The sequence below is a fragment of the Ursus americanus genome, chromosome 4, assembly GCF_024610735.1.
Source record: "Ursus americanus isolate L20-20 chromosome 4, mUrsAme1.1.p, whole genome shotgun sequence".
In the NCBI taxonomy this organism is placed as follows: domain Eukaryota; kingdom Metazoa; phylum Chordata; class Mammalia; order Carnivora; family Ursidae; genus Ursus; species Ursus americanus.
In genome coordinates this window covers 81547441-81564192 of record NC_142130.1, presented here as the reverse complement: position 1 = coordinate 81564192, position 16752 = coordinate 81547441, and the positions used below count along the sequence as shown (strand labels likewise).

Sequence of the window (16752 nt, the reverse complement as noted above, 5' to 3'; positions counted from 1 at the left end):
TACACGTGCAAGTATTTTGTGATAATACAGATATATGTGTGTATTTTGTAATAAAACTTGAAAAAACACATTTTAAAATAAATTCTTTAAAATAAAAGTGAATAAAACAAACTGTTTAAATTAGTATAATACTTATGAAACAGTCTATTTGTGTTTGGATAGGATTCTCTGAAATGTAGGAAATCCATTATAAATGATAATATGACTGTTTAACTCTACTGACCCCAAATATTATCAATAATAACAGGACCAGTTTTCTAAGTGTGCTATATATATGTACACATTTAATTCTCCCTACACCTCTACAAAGTAAGTCTGTTATTGGGATTATCACCATTACAGATGGGTAAACCGACACACACAGAAATCAGATAGCTTGGACCAGATCATACAGTTAGCTAGTAAATAACACAGAATTCAGCATCAGAGTACGTGTTCTTTACTGCTACACTATGTGATCTGAAATAGAACTCAAAAAATACAGTTCTATAGCACTATAAATTATAATTTAAAGGTAAAAGTTACAGTTGCTCCATGGGATCTAGAATATTCTTGGCTACATGCTGATTACACTGTTACTGTGTACATCCCACTTTTGGTTGGTGTGATGGTTTCCCAGAGATGTCCACATCCTAATCCCAGGAGCCTAAAACATGTTATCTTACATGATAAATAGGAATTAAGTTTGCAGGTGGAATTAAAGTTGTTAACCAGCTAACTTTGGGATGGAGAGATTAACCTGGATTACCCAGGTGGGTCCGATGTAAGTTTAAAGGTCCTTACAAGTGGAAGAGGGAGGTAGATGAGAGAGAACCAGATTTATGGGAGCCGAGCACAGGTGGCTGTGAAGGTGGAGGAATGGGGCCATGAGCCAGTGGCCTCTAGAAGCTGGAAAAACAGCTTAGATGCTGATTCGTCCCTAGAACCTCGAGAAGATAGCTGCCTTTCCCATACTTTGATTTTAGCCCAGCGAGACCTATTTCAGATTTCTGGCCCCTAGAACTTTAAGATAATAAGTCTGTGTTATATTAAATTTGTGGTAATTTGTTTCTGTAGCAATAGAAAGCTAACACAGTTGGGTTGTTTTTCTGAGTTCTGGTCATGTTAACAGTAACACCTCCCAAGAAAACAGTACCCAGTTTTAAGTTTTCTTTCTCTGCTTTTGCCAAAGAAAGCACTTGACCTACATTCTGATTCCCCTTTTCTATATTCACCTTCATCTTCCTCAAAGCATCAATCTGGCAATACAGGTATACTGAATTACTGACTCAGCAGTGCTGTGGGATAAAAAGGTTATTTTAAGTAATGGCCTTTACAGATTTCTTCTGGTCCAACTTCAATGAACACAGCTTCCGTAGGTCCAAACATCTTCTCTAACAACAAGGCCCAGCAAAGGAAACCAATGCAATAGAGACCATGGGGAGAGAAAACGTATGTAAATGCACATAGGCTCCTCTCATTAAACTGCTCTGGTGGCAGGATAGTGAGTATTATATTATCAACCTTAGGGAATTTGCTGTTCTCTCTATGCTGACTTTTTGTTTTAGACTTCTTCCTTTTAAACGTCATTTCTGTCTCAGCTTTAAAACCGTTATCAGGTCTACCAGCAAGCCCAATCTGACCTTTCTGTTCATCAGATAATTAGGACCGTGCCAGGATGGAATCGGTCCTCCTCCGCAAATTGATGATGATGCTTTGTTCTTAACAATGTTTACAGAGGGCAGAATTTTCCTGGCACTCGTTCCCTGGAGTGCTCTTTTGGGTCAGTTTCACCACCGGGGCAGAACTTTGTGATTTTGCAGAAGATCCAGACCTCTCCCTGCTTCACAGTCCTTATCAGTTGATGAGAGATTACAGACTCAGGCCAAGTAGCCTGGCTCGGGTTCCAGTCCAGAGTTGAGAACCAACTGCTACTAGCCATGTAGGGTCAAGAACAGCATACTGCTCTCATTCACATTCAACTGCTTGGCTTAAATATCTCCTCAGAGAAATCTGACACCTCACCTACTTAGCATTCGTTAGGGCTTCATGATTTATATTGAGATCATTAATTCCATTCATCCATTTCTTCCACCCCACTCCACCTCATGCCCTTCCTAGCTGATCAACAAGTATCTATTTACCCCTACTATTAACCAGGCACTTTGCTTAGCGCTGTACATACAGTGGTGAGCAAACATGAAGGAATGCCTTCCTTCACGGAGTTGCCATTTCCATGGTAAAGAAAAGTATAGTTTCACTAAACACACAAGTAAATGTCCATATATCAACAGGTACAGTGAACTCATAGTCCAAATAACAGTAGCAGCAGCAACAACAAAAGTCTTCCAGACTACTAAGAAAAAATAAGGATACAGACAAATAAAAATAAAAGGAAAGAATGGAATAAGCATATTATATAAATTAGGATCAGGACAAAAGGATAGTACAGTTATACTGGGGATGGATATTAAGAAGATGAGTATATAATTAGAGAATAAGAAATTCACAAAGTGCTTTTTGAATGGAGACAGTGGAAGGATTTACGTGCTCAGATAGAAAAAGGAGAAAAGTCCAATTACCTATGGAACAAATTCTCAGATCTTCAAATCCCCATTCCATTTCTTTCCAGCCTACATGAATGAGCTTTCTTGAACCATGGGGGTCATTATCTGTAACTTGGATATTTTCTGTATCATGCATTTGCTGAGAACTTAAAAAGAGAGAATATTCAGAAAGTCCTTAGAATAGGGTCTGATATATACATAGCCTTTATTTTTTTTAAGATTTTAATTATTTATTTGACAGAAAGAGACAGCAAGAGAGGAAACACAAGCAAGGGGAGTGTGAGAGGTGAAGCAGGCTTCCCACCGAGCAGGGAGCCCAATGCGGGGCTCAATCCCAGAACCCTGGGATCATGACCTGAGCCAAAGACAGACACTTAACGGCTGAGCCACCCAGGCGCCCCTATACATAGCCTTTAATATACTGTTTTTGGATCTGGACATGAAACCTGAGTGGATAAATCACAAATAGGACTGTGGAGTGAAACTTAGCCCTGAAAAACATTCTTGTTTTTCAACAACACTCTGATAGCAATGAGCATACCCAGTGCCTACATCTTGGTTTCTCCCACCCAGGTATTAACCAGGTCCGACCCTGCTTAGCTTTTGAGATCAGATGAAATCAAGTGTGTTCAAGGTGGTATGGCGGTAGACTCACATCTTTGTTTCTAATACCAATTCTCCAATAAAAGGAACCAGGGCTCCTTGGAGAAATGGCCGATGACTGGAGCAGGAAATATACAAGATCAGCCTGAAGACTTTGTGTTTCCAGAAAGTAAGGAAGCGCTAAAAACAAACAAAAATGCATATATATATAATGATGGAGGTATGTCAGAGGATACAGAAACTACTAGAAGAACTCCCAATGGCAAAAGCTAGAAGAATTTTAGATTTTAAGACTAAAATAAATAAAATCATGTTGGACTATAATCCAAAGTATAAAATAAATATTCATAAGCCCATACTGATATAGAAGTCATGAGAAAACATCAGAAACACACCAGTTAAAGGACATTCTCCAAAATACTTCACCAGTACTCCTCAAACTTGTCAAAGTAATAAAAAAACAAGGGAAGTCTGAGGAACTGTCACAGCTAAGAGGAGCCTAAGGAGACAGGACTGCTAAATGTAATAGAGTATCCTGAGTGAGATCATGAAATAAAAAGGGACATTAGGTAAAAATGAAGGAAATTTGAATAAAGTGTGGACTTTAGTTAATAATAATGTACCAAAACCATTTCATTAATTATGACATGTATCATACTAACATAAAATGTTAAAAGGAGAAAGTAGATGTGGTATATATGGGAACTCTCCATACTATCTTCACAATATTTCTTTACATCTACTGTTATAACTAAGTTTATTTAAACACACACACACACACACACACACACACACAAAGAAAAGAAAACATTCTTGCAATGCCAGACCTTTTGGCACCCTGGGAACAAACTAGAAAAGATCCACACATACTCCCACATTATTCCCCCATAGGAGTCGGGGTTAGAAGAGCCAATGGTTAGATTTACCCAAAGTCTGAAGAAGAGGTTATTCTGCTCATTCATCTAACCCTGTGTTTGCCGCTTGGTTATTTCTTGGCTACACTTTAAAACTTAGGGTGTATTGTTTCTATTTTGATCGCTGAATAAGAATAGAAGAGTAAAACCATTTTCTCTGTTTTTAATTAGTAGCAATTCTAAAATCAGTCTTTTTTTAATTTGAAATTTAGGATCATCAACAAAATACATAACTTTCCCCGCAGTTTTGTGACAATTCCTCCAGCCCGTCTCTTTGTTGCCCTTTACCATTACTGCGTTTTTTTTGTGTGTGTCCAACATGATTCCAGTTTCAAAATTGCATAATGGTTTTATTGTGAAGACTTGCCGTCTTGGTTTGATTTTCTATAATATAGGTCAGCACATGCCCCTTTGCTGAGACAACTTGCACCTTTCTCCCCCACGAAGGAACAAAGCTCACATCACGTTGAGTTCGGCGATACTCACTTCGGCAATAAGAACGTGAGAAAAATTCATTGTATTATGGTATTAGACACTCATTCGGCGGGTTATTTTAAATATTACCAGAACTTGAAAAGCAACAATAATAACCCATTCGATTAAAAAAAAGAAAGAAAGAAAGAAAGAAAGAAAGAAAGAGAGAAAGAGAAAAAAGGGGATAACGAAAAACAAGAAAAACAACAGAAAAAAGCGCTTACGATCTATTTCGATTTCCTCCATTTTCCTAAAAAGTAAACGCGAAGAAAACAAAATAATAGGCAACGTTCCCAGGATTTTAAATCTCGTGAGCCCAGAATCCGTGAAAATCCTGTTTAGAACCACCCCGTGAAACGGGCTTTGGGACGTCCCCCCGCTCCTCGTTCATTCAGCTTCTGCCTCTTTCTAACAATCATTCGGTCGGACGTCCCCTGAGGACACAGCAGCTGGCCAGAGTTCCCAGACCAGACTTCCCTAACTGAATATAGATGCGCAGGTGGAGAGGATAAAAGTAATTCTGGCTCAGCAGCCACGAATTCCCCTCATCCCCCTGCCCCACAAGTGCACTGCATTTTACCGGTACAATTGGAAGCTCAGAAACCAAGACAACTCTGACGCTACCCCCTTCTCCGGTACTTCGCGTGTGGCCGGCGCCTGCCTCCCTGTGATGCCATCTTGAGATCCTAGCATCTTCTAAGTAGTTAGTGAGTTCTGCATTCTGCTCGCGTCCCTGCGTCTTTGAAAACTTACCCCAACTTTGGAAGAAGGTGAGAATCGGCTGGTGTGGACTTTGAATTTTCTCCACCCAGAATTGACAAAATCAGATGCTATTTACACTAAACCAAAGATCCCCGCGCCTGCCTGCACCCCGATTCCCGCTCGCTGAGTGTCAAGTCAGACGCCCCGCGGCACACCCGCAGCCCAGAGCCCCAGAGACGGCCGTCCGCGAGCGCCGCGTCCAGGGGCTGGAGGTCTGGGGGGCCGGTACCAGCACGCTTGGTTGGGAGGGTGGGGGTACCCCAGCAACTTACAGCCCAGCGCGACCACCAGGTAGCGCAGCAGCAGCAGAAGGAGGCGGTGGCGGCTCCTCCTCGCCATCTTCCCGGGGTCCGAGCTGGCTGCTCCTTGGAGGCCGAGGGTCCCGGCGGCCGGAGCGCGGGAGGCCGGTCAGGGGCCCCTGAACTTCTGGGGCGGGAGAGAGAAGAGACTGGCTCCGGGGAGAGAAGGGGAGCTGTGGGCGGACCCTGATGGATGTCAGTTTCCCCCTGCCGGGGGCGCTTCTCAACCGACAGCCTAGGGGCAGGTCTGGTCTGTCCGGGGGCTAGGGGGGTTTGGGCTGTTCCTTTTGTGGGGTGAGGGGTGGGAGGGGGAGGGCCGCGGATGCCGGACGAGGTGTGGGCTGGGTCCTAATGAGGGGGCAGGAGGAGGCGAGGAGCGGAAGGGAAGCCCTGGCGGGCGTCCCCCCGCCCCCGCGCCGCCGGGATTGATCGGCTTTGTGTCTGGTCCGGCGCGGGACTGCCAGCTGTCCCCGGGGCGAGGAGCCCGGGGGCGGGAGGCGCGGGCCGCGGGGGTTGGGGGGAGGCGGGATGGAGGGCAACTCCGCCTGCCTCGCTCCAACTCCTGTCTTCCTTCTCCTTGGCCCAAAACTTTTTGGGTTTTCATCCCAGGGGTGGAGATTTTTGGAAAATTTCTGGCCAACGGGCGAAGCTGCGGGGGAGGCGCTCGGGGGAGATGGGGTTCGCGGGCTCCGCCTTGGACGCCAGAGGGGGGGAAAAAAAGCATTCAAGACTCTTGCTAGTAGGCAGGGCTCCGATTTTAGCAATAGCCTTGGCCCTTTCTCAGTGTAAGCTTTTTGCTCTTTGGGGAGTTGAGGTGTGTTTTGTGTTCTTTGCTTTTCACGTGTCAGAGTTGGAAGTTCATCTAACGGTGTGAAATATTTATCATGTTTCTTTCCAGTTACATAACTGCTGCCTGTGGAGTTTTCCACATGTTAAAACTCTACAGCTGCCCTTTGTCAGGTTTATTTTTGGTCTACTCTGCTTTTAAAAGGGAAACCCATTATGAATGCTCTGTTGCCTTCTTTAAAATTGACCCGCACTTACACTGCCCGCACTCCAAGGGCTAAACAGACAATTCTTGTATTTGCTCCCAAGGACCAAAAATGTCTGGTGCATTCAAAAATAGTGACAGGTCTGGAAAAAGACCATTCCCAAGAGAAGAAATTGTTATACATCAGTTTCTCTCTCTCTCTCTCTCTCTCTCTCTTTTTAAGGTAGAATAATGGATAAAGTACTGAATAGAAGACAGTTGATTTAGTGGGGTGCACATGAAGAATTTAGCTCGCTGGACAAAGGCGACCAGAGTTGAAATATGCAGAGCTGTGAGGAATGAGACATCCCTGCTGTTTCCTTGGTGATAATGATGGAAGCCTGATGCCCAAGGCAGGGAGGGGCAGAGGACCCAGATTGTCAAAACGGCCAAAACGTTAGAGCTATACTCCGTCAAGCAAGGAGAGGGGACACAGATTTAACAACAGGCTTCTGCCAGTTTTTCTGGGCAGCAACGAGAAAAATGTAATGCTTTACGAGAGAAGTTGATAGAGTTCTCTTTTCTCATTCTTTGCCACTGTATATCTCTTGTGCTCCTCCCTAAAGATACACACAAAAAAAGGCATACTTTTTTTATTACTATTTTGTGACATCCTATGTGAATAATTGCTTCATTCCAATATTTGTCAGCCAGTTAAAGCATTTGCCAAATAGCCACATTATGCTGGATGCTGGTGTACTGTGATGAACAAGATTGAGTCTTTGCTGCTCATGAGCTCATAGTCTTGAGAGAGCGAGAGTCCCAGGGGAAAGACCTCTAATATCACATGATAAGTGTTGTGGGAGAACAGAAAAAAGTAACAGCAGTTCTATGGAGTGCTTTCTCAGTGGTGGAGTCTGGATAGCTCTAATCTAATCCCCCAACAACTCTGGAAGGCAGAAAATATTATCACTCCCACTTTGCAGATGAGAAAACTGGGCTGAGAGATGCTACTGGCTTGTTCAAGGTCAAGGATAAGGGGATGTTCCTCTGTTGGAGGGTGTGTGCATGGCTTTATTAGGCATGGAAAGTCATAGATTTTGAAAGGAATAAAATAAGCAAAGGGCATTCTAGGTAGAGGAAAGAGCAGGATCAAAAGCTGGAAAATCTAAAAATTATGGCTCGTTTAAGTACAGCGATGTTCTACAGCGCCAGCTTATATGTGGGATTGGTGCAGAGGAGATGGCAAGAACTGGAAAGGGGATTGGATTATGGTCATTCAGTGCCATACTACAAACTCTAGACCTTGTCCTATAGTTAAAGACCTTTTGGAAGCACTAGGGTAAGATATGAAAAAAAAAAACCATGTTTTTGAACTGTTGTGGTTGATATGGTAGCCTCTAGATCCATGAGGCTATGTAGGTTTGAATTCAATTGAATCTAAAATTCAGTTCTTCAGTCACACTAACCATATTTGTTGTTCTCAATAGCAACATAGGAGGTAATGGCTACCCTATTGATCAGTGCAGATATAGAGCATTTCCATCATTCCAGAAAGTTCTACAAGACATTGCTGCCTTAGAATGATGACTTATATGGAAATATAGACTGGATTAGGGATAGGAGAATTAGAATGTTAGACAAGTCTGAAAACTATTGCAATATTCTGAGAAAGTGATGGGGCATGAAGTAAATGGGGTAAGTAAAGAAGCAGGTAGATTCTAATGGTATTTCTCGTAAACCTGGGTGTCAGGATTAGGTCTTTGATTAGGTATAGATGTGAGGAAGGGGAGAGGGGAGAAGGTAACTGAGATTTTTAGCCTGGGTGGATGTATGTGGTGGTTATAAAAAGCACATTAACTGAATAAGAAACATAGGGAGCATACATAGTTTCAGCAGGTTTGGAGTGAGTTGACTGATTTGCTAGAATGGCTCACAGAATTCAGGGAAATGTACTGATTCACTATTACCTGTTTATAAAGAAGAATCTTGCTGAACAGCAAGATGAAGAGATACATAGTGATGAGGGAGCAGAACGCTGGCTGAAGACAAAGCATAAACTGACACCCTGCAACTTCTCCCCACCCCCCACTCTTGGGTGGGACCTGTGTGACATTCTTCCAGGAAGCTCCCAACCATCTTAATGCTAATGCCTTGCTAGAGGGAAAAACAACTTTAACTTGACAAGGGCAAGGCCTCCCTTATCCTGTGAGTCTTCTTTAATATACGAAAGCGCTTTCTCAACCTCCCTTTTTCCTTACCTCCCCAACCCCATAGTATATAATCAGCCACCCCTCACAACCCAGGGCAGCAGCTCTTTCTGCCCATGGGTCCGGTACCCGTGCTTTAATAAATCACCGTTTTGCACCAAAGACATCTCAAGAATTCTTTCTTGGTCATCAGCTCTGGACTCCACCCCACTGAACCTCACCTATATTCCAAAACTACATCAATAGGGCAAGGTCTGGAAGGATCCTGAGCACAAGAGCTTTTGCCCCATGGAGTTGGGGTAAGCCATTGTCTTGGCATATGGATACATTCACCATCCTGAAAGATCTCTGATCCCTGTAGTTTAGAGGTTTTTATGGAGGTTTCATTAGGCAGGTACGATTGAGGAAATCATTGGCCATTGGTGATTACCTCAATCTCCAGTCCCTCTCCTCTCTCTGGAGGTGTGGGGTGGGGCTGAAAGTTCTAACCCTCTAGTCATGCCTTGGTCTTTCTAGTGACCAGCCCCCAATCTGAAGCTGTCTAGAGGCCCCCAGCCACTAGACATTTCATTAGCATTCAAAAGACATTCATCATTCTGGAGATCCTAAGTGTCTTGGAAGCTTTTGTGTTAGGAAACAGGGACTAAGATCAAATATTATAACAAAAGATACTCCTATCACCCCATCACTGAGGAAATTACAAGGATTTTAGGAGCTCTGTACAAGGAACTAGGGATGAAGACCAAATATATATTTCTTTTTATACCACAACATCACACTCTACACTCCAGCAATCGTGCTTCTTGGTATTTATCCAGAGGAATTGAGGATTTATGTCCACACAAAAACCTGCTCATGGATGTTTGGAACAGCCTTATTCATAATTGTCAAAACTTGGAACCAATCGAGATGTTCTTCAGTAGGCGAATGGATAAACCAGCTGTGGCCCATGCAGACAATGGGATAATATTCAGAGCTAAAAAGAAATGAATCAATGAAAAGACTTGGAGGAACCTTAAATGCATATTACTAAGTGAAAGAAGCCATTATCTGAAATGGCTACATGCTGTGTGATTCGGGCTATATGACATTCTGGAAAAGTCAAAACTGTGGAGGCAGCAAAAAGATCAGTGGTTTCCAGGGACTGGGGGAGACAGAGGGATGACTAGGTGGAATACAGAGGATCTTTTTAGGGTAGTGAAATAACTCTGTCTAATACTACAGTGGTGACTACATGTCAATATATATTTGTCCAAATCCATAGGATATGCAGGAGTGAGCCCCGAACGTAAACTGTGGACTCTGGGTGATTCTGGATGTGTCCATGTAGGTTTATGAATTTAACAAACATACCGTTGTGGTAGGAGGGTGTTGATAATGCGTGAGGGTATATGGGAAGTCTCTGTAACCTTCGCTTCATTTTGCTGTGAGCCTAAAACTGCTCTAAAAAATGCAAAATCTAGCAACGAAATTAAAACAAAAGAAGACCTCGGGGAAAGATCACAGAAAAGAGCGTCAGAAAGTGGGAGAGAAACTGGGAGAGAACTAGGAGCAAAGGTGGAGGTGTTTACAGCGTCACATGCCAAAAAGGGAATTGGGAATTTCTCCCGCAGTTAGCAGTTATGAAGGCATTGACCACTTGGACAATAGAGAAACCAAGCCTCCAAAAAGCTTGTAGAACAAACTTAGAGACTTATGTTCTATACTTAGTAGGTATAAAACTAGTCCATACGGTAAAAAAACAATGAAATGCTTACAAACATCAGCGGCTGGGTAATGAAAGGAATGGCAATAGTTAATACTGCTTCGTCGAAGAGCGAAAAGTGGTGGGACGTTGGTTTCATTATCATTCTGCTTGTGAGAATCCCTTCCCCAGGGAGCGTGGTGCAGCCTGTCGGAAGGAATGGAGAGGAAATACAAGGAGTCCCTCAAACTTGTTTTTACTCTCTGTGGTCATATTCGGCTTCCCCTCTCCCCAAGTGTCATAATCACTCTGACACTATAAACAATTTTGTCAGGTCAACATAAATGGGGACTTGGTGCTTTAGGACATCGTATCATTTTTTATTCTTTCCATCCACTTTAATTCTGAATTCAAGGTAATGTTGAGGAAGGTGTCTAGTCACATTTCCTAAAACAGGCAATGGAGAGAAGGGCTGGGTTTAAATTGAGGGACTTCTCACAACACCTCAGATCTGGTATTTCTGTGTTGGTTGGGTTATTTTTCTTCATGGGTGTGGAGAAGGTGCTGGAAAGTGTGCCTACACTCTGCAATTTAGAAAAAAGAAAAAAAAAAGTCTTTCCAGAACCACACAAATTCCCAAGTGTCTTTCCTATAAATTTTAAACTATGGATAGAATTTAAAGTCTTTAACTAATGGAATCCTCATTACTTATCCCTCATTATTATCTCCTCCGATCATTTTCTGGAATAATCCTCATTTCAACATTTCATTCTGATATGCCCGCAAGCACACTCATGGCTCATGCTCAAACCACATCCCTTTCCAGCCAAATAAACCTATTCAGAGAAACCCACAGTGTCTCCAGCATGTAGCCTTCATTACTCTCCCAAAGTGACGTCTTTCTTCAGGTATATTATAACAAAACTTTCTTCCAAGAAAAACAAACAAACCCTCCCTGGACCCCGGTTCTAATTACTACAAGCAGGAATATCTTTCTTTCACATTCTTTGGTCTCAAATGACTTAACATCACTAAGGTGGCTCTACATGCCAATTAAGTGAAGTTCATCAGCCATCAGTAAATTATTTCTTTTTTAAAAGCATATTTATTACCAACTCAATGGTTGGCTTCTTTATGGAGTGATAATTAGCAATTTCATGAGGAATTAGAGAACATGAAAATGATTTTTTTGTACATGAAATTCCCTTTGGAGAGGAGGTGCATCTAACAAACATTTGCTAGGGTCGGCGAAGAATGGACAGGCACCAATTAGTCTATAAGCATGGAATCATGACAACTAAAACTTGGGGGGAACTTAGAGATAATTCACAACTCCATTCCTCCCTCCATTTCTCTCCTTTCTCATGTCACAGTTAAAGATGATAGATAATGAAGGCGCCTGGGTGGCTCAGTGGATTAAGCATCTGACTTTGGTTCAGGTCATGATCTCAGGGTCCTGGGATCAAGCCCCATATCAAGCTCCCCACTCAGCAGGCAGTCTGCATCCCCCACCCCCTCTACTCCCCCCCCCTTGTTCTCTCTCTCAAATAAAAAATATATTTTTTAAAGATTTATTTATTTATTTATTTATTTATTTTTTATTTGACTGAGAGAGAGACAGCCAGCGAGAGAGGGAACACAAGCAGGGGGAGTGGAAGAGGAAGAAGCAGGCTCCCAGCGGAAGAGCCTGATGTGGGGCTCCATCCCATAACGCCAGGATCACGCCCTGAGCCGAAGGCAGACGCTTAAAGACTGAGCCACCCAGGTGCCCCATCAAATAAATAAAAAAACTTAAAAAAAAAAGAAGAAAAGATGATTGATAATGGTACCCAAAGGGTGAAATGACTTACTCAAGATCACATGGCAAGACAAGAGATAGCCAGGCCTGGAATGAAACTCATGATCTTTTTTGATGCAGTCGCCAAAACTGCATGGATCCCTCTGCATTGTCTGGAAACAGGTTTGCCTTTCTGTGTATAACTTGACCCAAGTTATTACCTGATTTCCCCCCAGGAACCCTTTGCCTGGGACTAGTACACTTCATATATGTCCTTAATTAGTGAGTGGGGAAGGTAAGAACTCTCCATTGAGTTACAGGGAGCTCTGCCATCTAACTCAACATCTTGGATCTGGAGCAGTAGAGCCAAGATGAGAAGATACCGAAAGTGGGCAAGATTTGGTGATTCTTCCATTTGGTCACTTCTCTCCAGAACATTCCTGAAGATAATAATAATGTATTGATTCTTAACATTTTTAAGCACCACTTATGCCTAGCACTGTGTAAAGCACTTCATAGGTGTTATCTAATAAACAACTTTGTGAAGCGGTGCTGTTATTATTATCTTACACATGAGAAGAAAGACTTAAAATTAAGTCCCTGACTCAGGACTGTGCAACTAGGAAATCACTGAGCCAGATTTAAACCCAGGTTTGTCGGACTTCCAACACCTATGTTAACTGCTAACGTATCTGAAAAGATGGACTCCAATGGAATGCATTTCTCTCTTCCTCTAGGATGAAGAAAAAGTCATCATGAATATTGTCACTTGATCTCTGTCATAATGACATCTTCATTTGTTTGACCTCTTTTGAGATTTTAAAGTCCTTTCATATGCATTTTCTCTTTGGATCTCTGTACAACCCAGTGAGGGAGCTGGGGAAAGGTAAAATGATGCACATTTTAACAGCCCTACCTATAACTGACAGATATCAGTCCGTACTTGAGAAACTCCAGTACAAGCCAATAGGAGAGTCTCATTTCTATATGATTAATATTCAGGGTACTCTCGTGACCGGCTGGGTATGAGGCAGCCTAGACATATGAGAGGCATGCTGTTGGACGTATGGCTGGCTGTGATAGGGTACTATCCTTCTCTGGTTCTTAAAGGAGACCTAGGAATTTAGCACCCTGCCCATGTTCACGCAGGTAGTGATCCCAAACCATCTGTCTCCAAAGGCCCTGCTAGTCCCCGTTCCCTTGCTTGGGTTTTCTCCCATGACTCCTTAGTGGACATGTCTCTAGCTTAGATCTCTCAAACTCCAGATCACTTTTCCCCGTTTTTAGAACATCTATATATAGATGGGCCACTCAAAAACAATTTAAGTTGATTTTAAAATTTTAAAATTAAGTCTGAAATTGAGTTGATTTCATCACTTCCTCACCCTACCTCGTTTTTTCTCCATTTTTTTTTTTAACCTTCCTCCTTCTCTTTCAACCTTTTGTCTTCCATTACCTAACATGAAATCACATTAGAGGTCAACCACTGTGCTAATCTTTGGGGTCACAATGAAGAACATTGACAGTGTCTCGTCTCTGGAGTTGTAGGTAGAGGGGGTAGACTTCAATCAGGCAAAGCAAGCTTGCACACTGGGAGGCTGTTAATAAGGCTTTGCCTGGTTGGGAGGTCAGGGAAGGCTTCTCTGAGGGAGTGACACTCCTCTGAAGGAGATAGGAGAAGACAGATGGAAAGAACAGTCTATGACAAGGAAACATCATGTGTGAAGGCCTTGAAATAAGTGCTGGAGAAAGAGTTGGCAGGTGGGGTTGTAGCACCAACGGTGAGAGGGAGAATGATGGAGACCATGGAATGCCCACTGCTTAAATCCTTCAAGGGCTTCCAGGAGCTTTCAGAATAAAAGCAGATTGACCAACATGGCTTCCTTCCCTTTTTGTCATGGTGCTCCCATGGGGCTTTTGCATACCTTGCCTTGATCTTCATTCTTTTCGCCCTCCTTTTGGTGTTATCTAGTATTCATTAAATATTTTCCAAGTAGTAGGCACTATGCTAAGCTCTGTTCTATTTGTCTATTTTAACTCTCACGACAATCATGTTAAATAAAGAAAGCTATTATGTCCGTTTTACAGGTGAGGTCATTGGGACAGAGAGAATGAGCCACAGATCAGAATCACAACAGCCTAGGGGTGAGAGAGGAGTTTTGGAATCCTGACTCACTCCAGACTTAGTGTGCTTAACCATTTATGTGCACCGCCTCCCATACACCTCCGTCTCCTCTGGTCAAGTCCTATTCATCCTTCTGTCTCTGCTAAACTGCAATTTCCTTAGGAAACTTCCCTGCCCTTCCTGATTGGCTCAAATCCTACTATTGCAAGCTCTCTTTACCCCCTTCCTCTCTGGCATCACAGCTGGGATTTTAAACTCAAGTGGTCACACTTGGTCACCAGTAATAGACTGGACCCCAAGAAGGCACATTTTCATTTATTATTATAGCTTCTTTTCCTAACGAAGTGTCAGTTATTAAATGCTCAATAAATATTTGGCTACTAGATGAATAAACAGATCCCTGTATCTTTGATGAGAATGTGATTGGACTATAAGTTTTTTTTTTTAACCTAATAACTTGGTCTCTTTAGGCTGCTGTAACAAAGTACCAGATACTAGGTGGCTTTAGACAACAGAAGTCTATTTCTCACAGTCTGGAGGCCAGAAGTCTACGATCAGGGTGCTAGCATGATCAGGTTTTAGCAAGGGTCCTCCTCTGGGTTGCAGACAGCCACCTTGTCATCGTATCCTCACATGGCAGAATGAGAGCTGGCTGCTTCTCTGGTCTTTTTTTCTGAGGGCACTAATCCCATTCAGGAGGGTTCTACCCTTATGACCCAATCCCCTCTCAAAGGCCCCACCTCCAAAATACCGTCACATTGGAATTACGGTTTCAACATATGAATTTACAGGGGACACAAATATTCAGTCCATAGCATGTAACAACATCTTTGTAAAGTCAATAGTACTTTTAAGCTTCAATATCTCTATACACTAATCTCATTGCTAAGCACCGTATTTCCACTATCTCCGTTGATTGTACTGGAGGAAGTGAGGGTAAGGAGTGAGGTCCAAAAGATGGCCCCAGGACACCCAGTTGGCCAATGGCCGAACAAGACGTGGTTCCAGGTCTGACACTGCCATGTTCCCTACACTCTTGTAACCTCTTTCCAAGTCAGTCAGTCTGCTCCAGCATGGGTCCTTATGGGCCTTAGCATTTACTGTTGGAATATAATAATTATTTAACAGATTCCTATTTCATTTACTTTGAGGTTGTTTTGGTTTTTTTAACATCATAAATTGTGATGCACATTTTTATACATTTGTGCTCTTGTCTAATTATTTCCTCAAGGTAGTTGGTGGGTAAAAAAACGGCAAGCTTTTGATTCATGGCCAAATTGGCAATAGCAATATTGAGTTTTTAGTAGTAGAGTCTCTTACCTGCCTATTTGCCGAGAGAGTATTTACGCCATTGTGCCAACAAAGGAACACAAGACTTAAAAAGTATGCTTTGCATTTTGGTTATTTTTTCTTGAATTACAGAAAGAAAAAGATAGTAGCCCTTTTTCTTTGGGGCCTAATCCTCAAGGCACTCTTTTGAAATAAGGAATTTAGTATGTACTCCAACATAAGGCAGATAAATAGAAGTGCATGTAGCAAAATGGTCTGTTTATTATTTGTTGTTTATATTCGAAACATATTTTTATTTAATATATCTGTATAAATTTTAATGTTTTGCATCACCAAATTCTTAATGCTGATGGAATCCTATACTTAAAAGAACTTTTCTTACCACCATCTCAACTGTGTTCTTTCATCTTTAAGATCTTTGGGAAGGTGTTTGAAAACACAAATGAACTTGATCTACCTTACTCTGGCACAAACTGGATGGGATGGACAAGGAACGGAATGAAACTTTTCCACTTGAAAAGATTTAGGAATTCCGCTGTGTTCTTGGATCTGTCTCCTTTAGGCCAGGTGGATAGTTTTAGTCTTTCCAGAATGTTCTTTTGGGCTCTGATGAAAAGTGGTTCAAATTAACATTTAGTTTCACCACTGATAATACTCTAAGTGACAACATTCTGTCCACGGCACAAGCCATGACTTACTTTTTTTTTTTGGAAAAGTCAAGAGAGGGCATATTTTCTCACATGATATCCTTTCAAACCCTGTCATCTCACTGAATTTTTAAGACTTGCCTTGTGCCTTTTAGATGTAAATACTCTTAGGAATTAGAACACTTCAAAAATATTTTTTTTCCTGGAAGTGTAATATTATAAAGAAAGCTGGGCTGTTGATTCCCTGAAGTGCTAGGCATCATCCCAGGCACAGAAGTTCAAATGCTTGTCTGCTGGCTTAGAGCCAGTGAACACAATAGTGGGGAACACTGGAGGCTTTGAAAATGCCCCATGGGGATGGATGCTGTTTAACAAGCAGGATGCCCGGGTTAGAGCCCCTAGGGGAAGTGGCCATCCTTGCTATTCCTTCCTAGGATAGGGTCTAAACATC

The 16752-nt window shown here is 42.3% G+C and overlaps 1 protein-coding gene across 3 annotated transcripts in view; it reads right to left on the bottom strand.

The window, feature by feature from the left end:
• Positions 1-16752, bottom strand: part of JAM2 (junctional adhesion molecule 2) — an 81557-nt gene that overhangs the window by 48380 nt on the left and 16425 nt on the right. The window contains exon 1 of one of the 3 annotated variants that reach the window (XM_087861745.1): positions 5572-6178. The exons of 1 other annotated variant lie outside the window; for it this stretch is intronic. In XM_087861745.1, the coding sequence (XP_087717871.1) occupies positions 5572-5638 (67 nt within the window). In that variant the 5' untranslated portion in view covers positions 5639-6178. Of the gene's footprint in view, positions 1-5571; positions 6179-16752 lie in introns of those variants that run through there. One more of the 3 variants, XM_045785461.2, reaches the window with a different exon arrangement.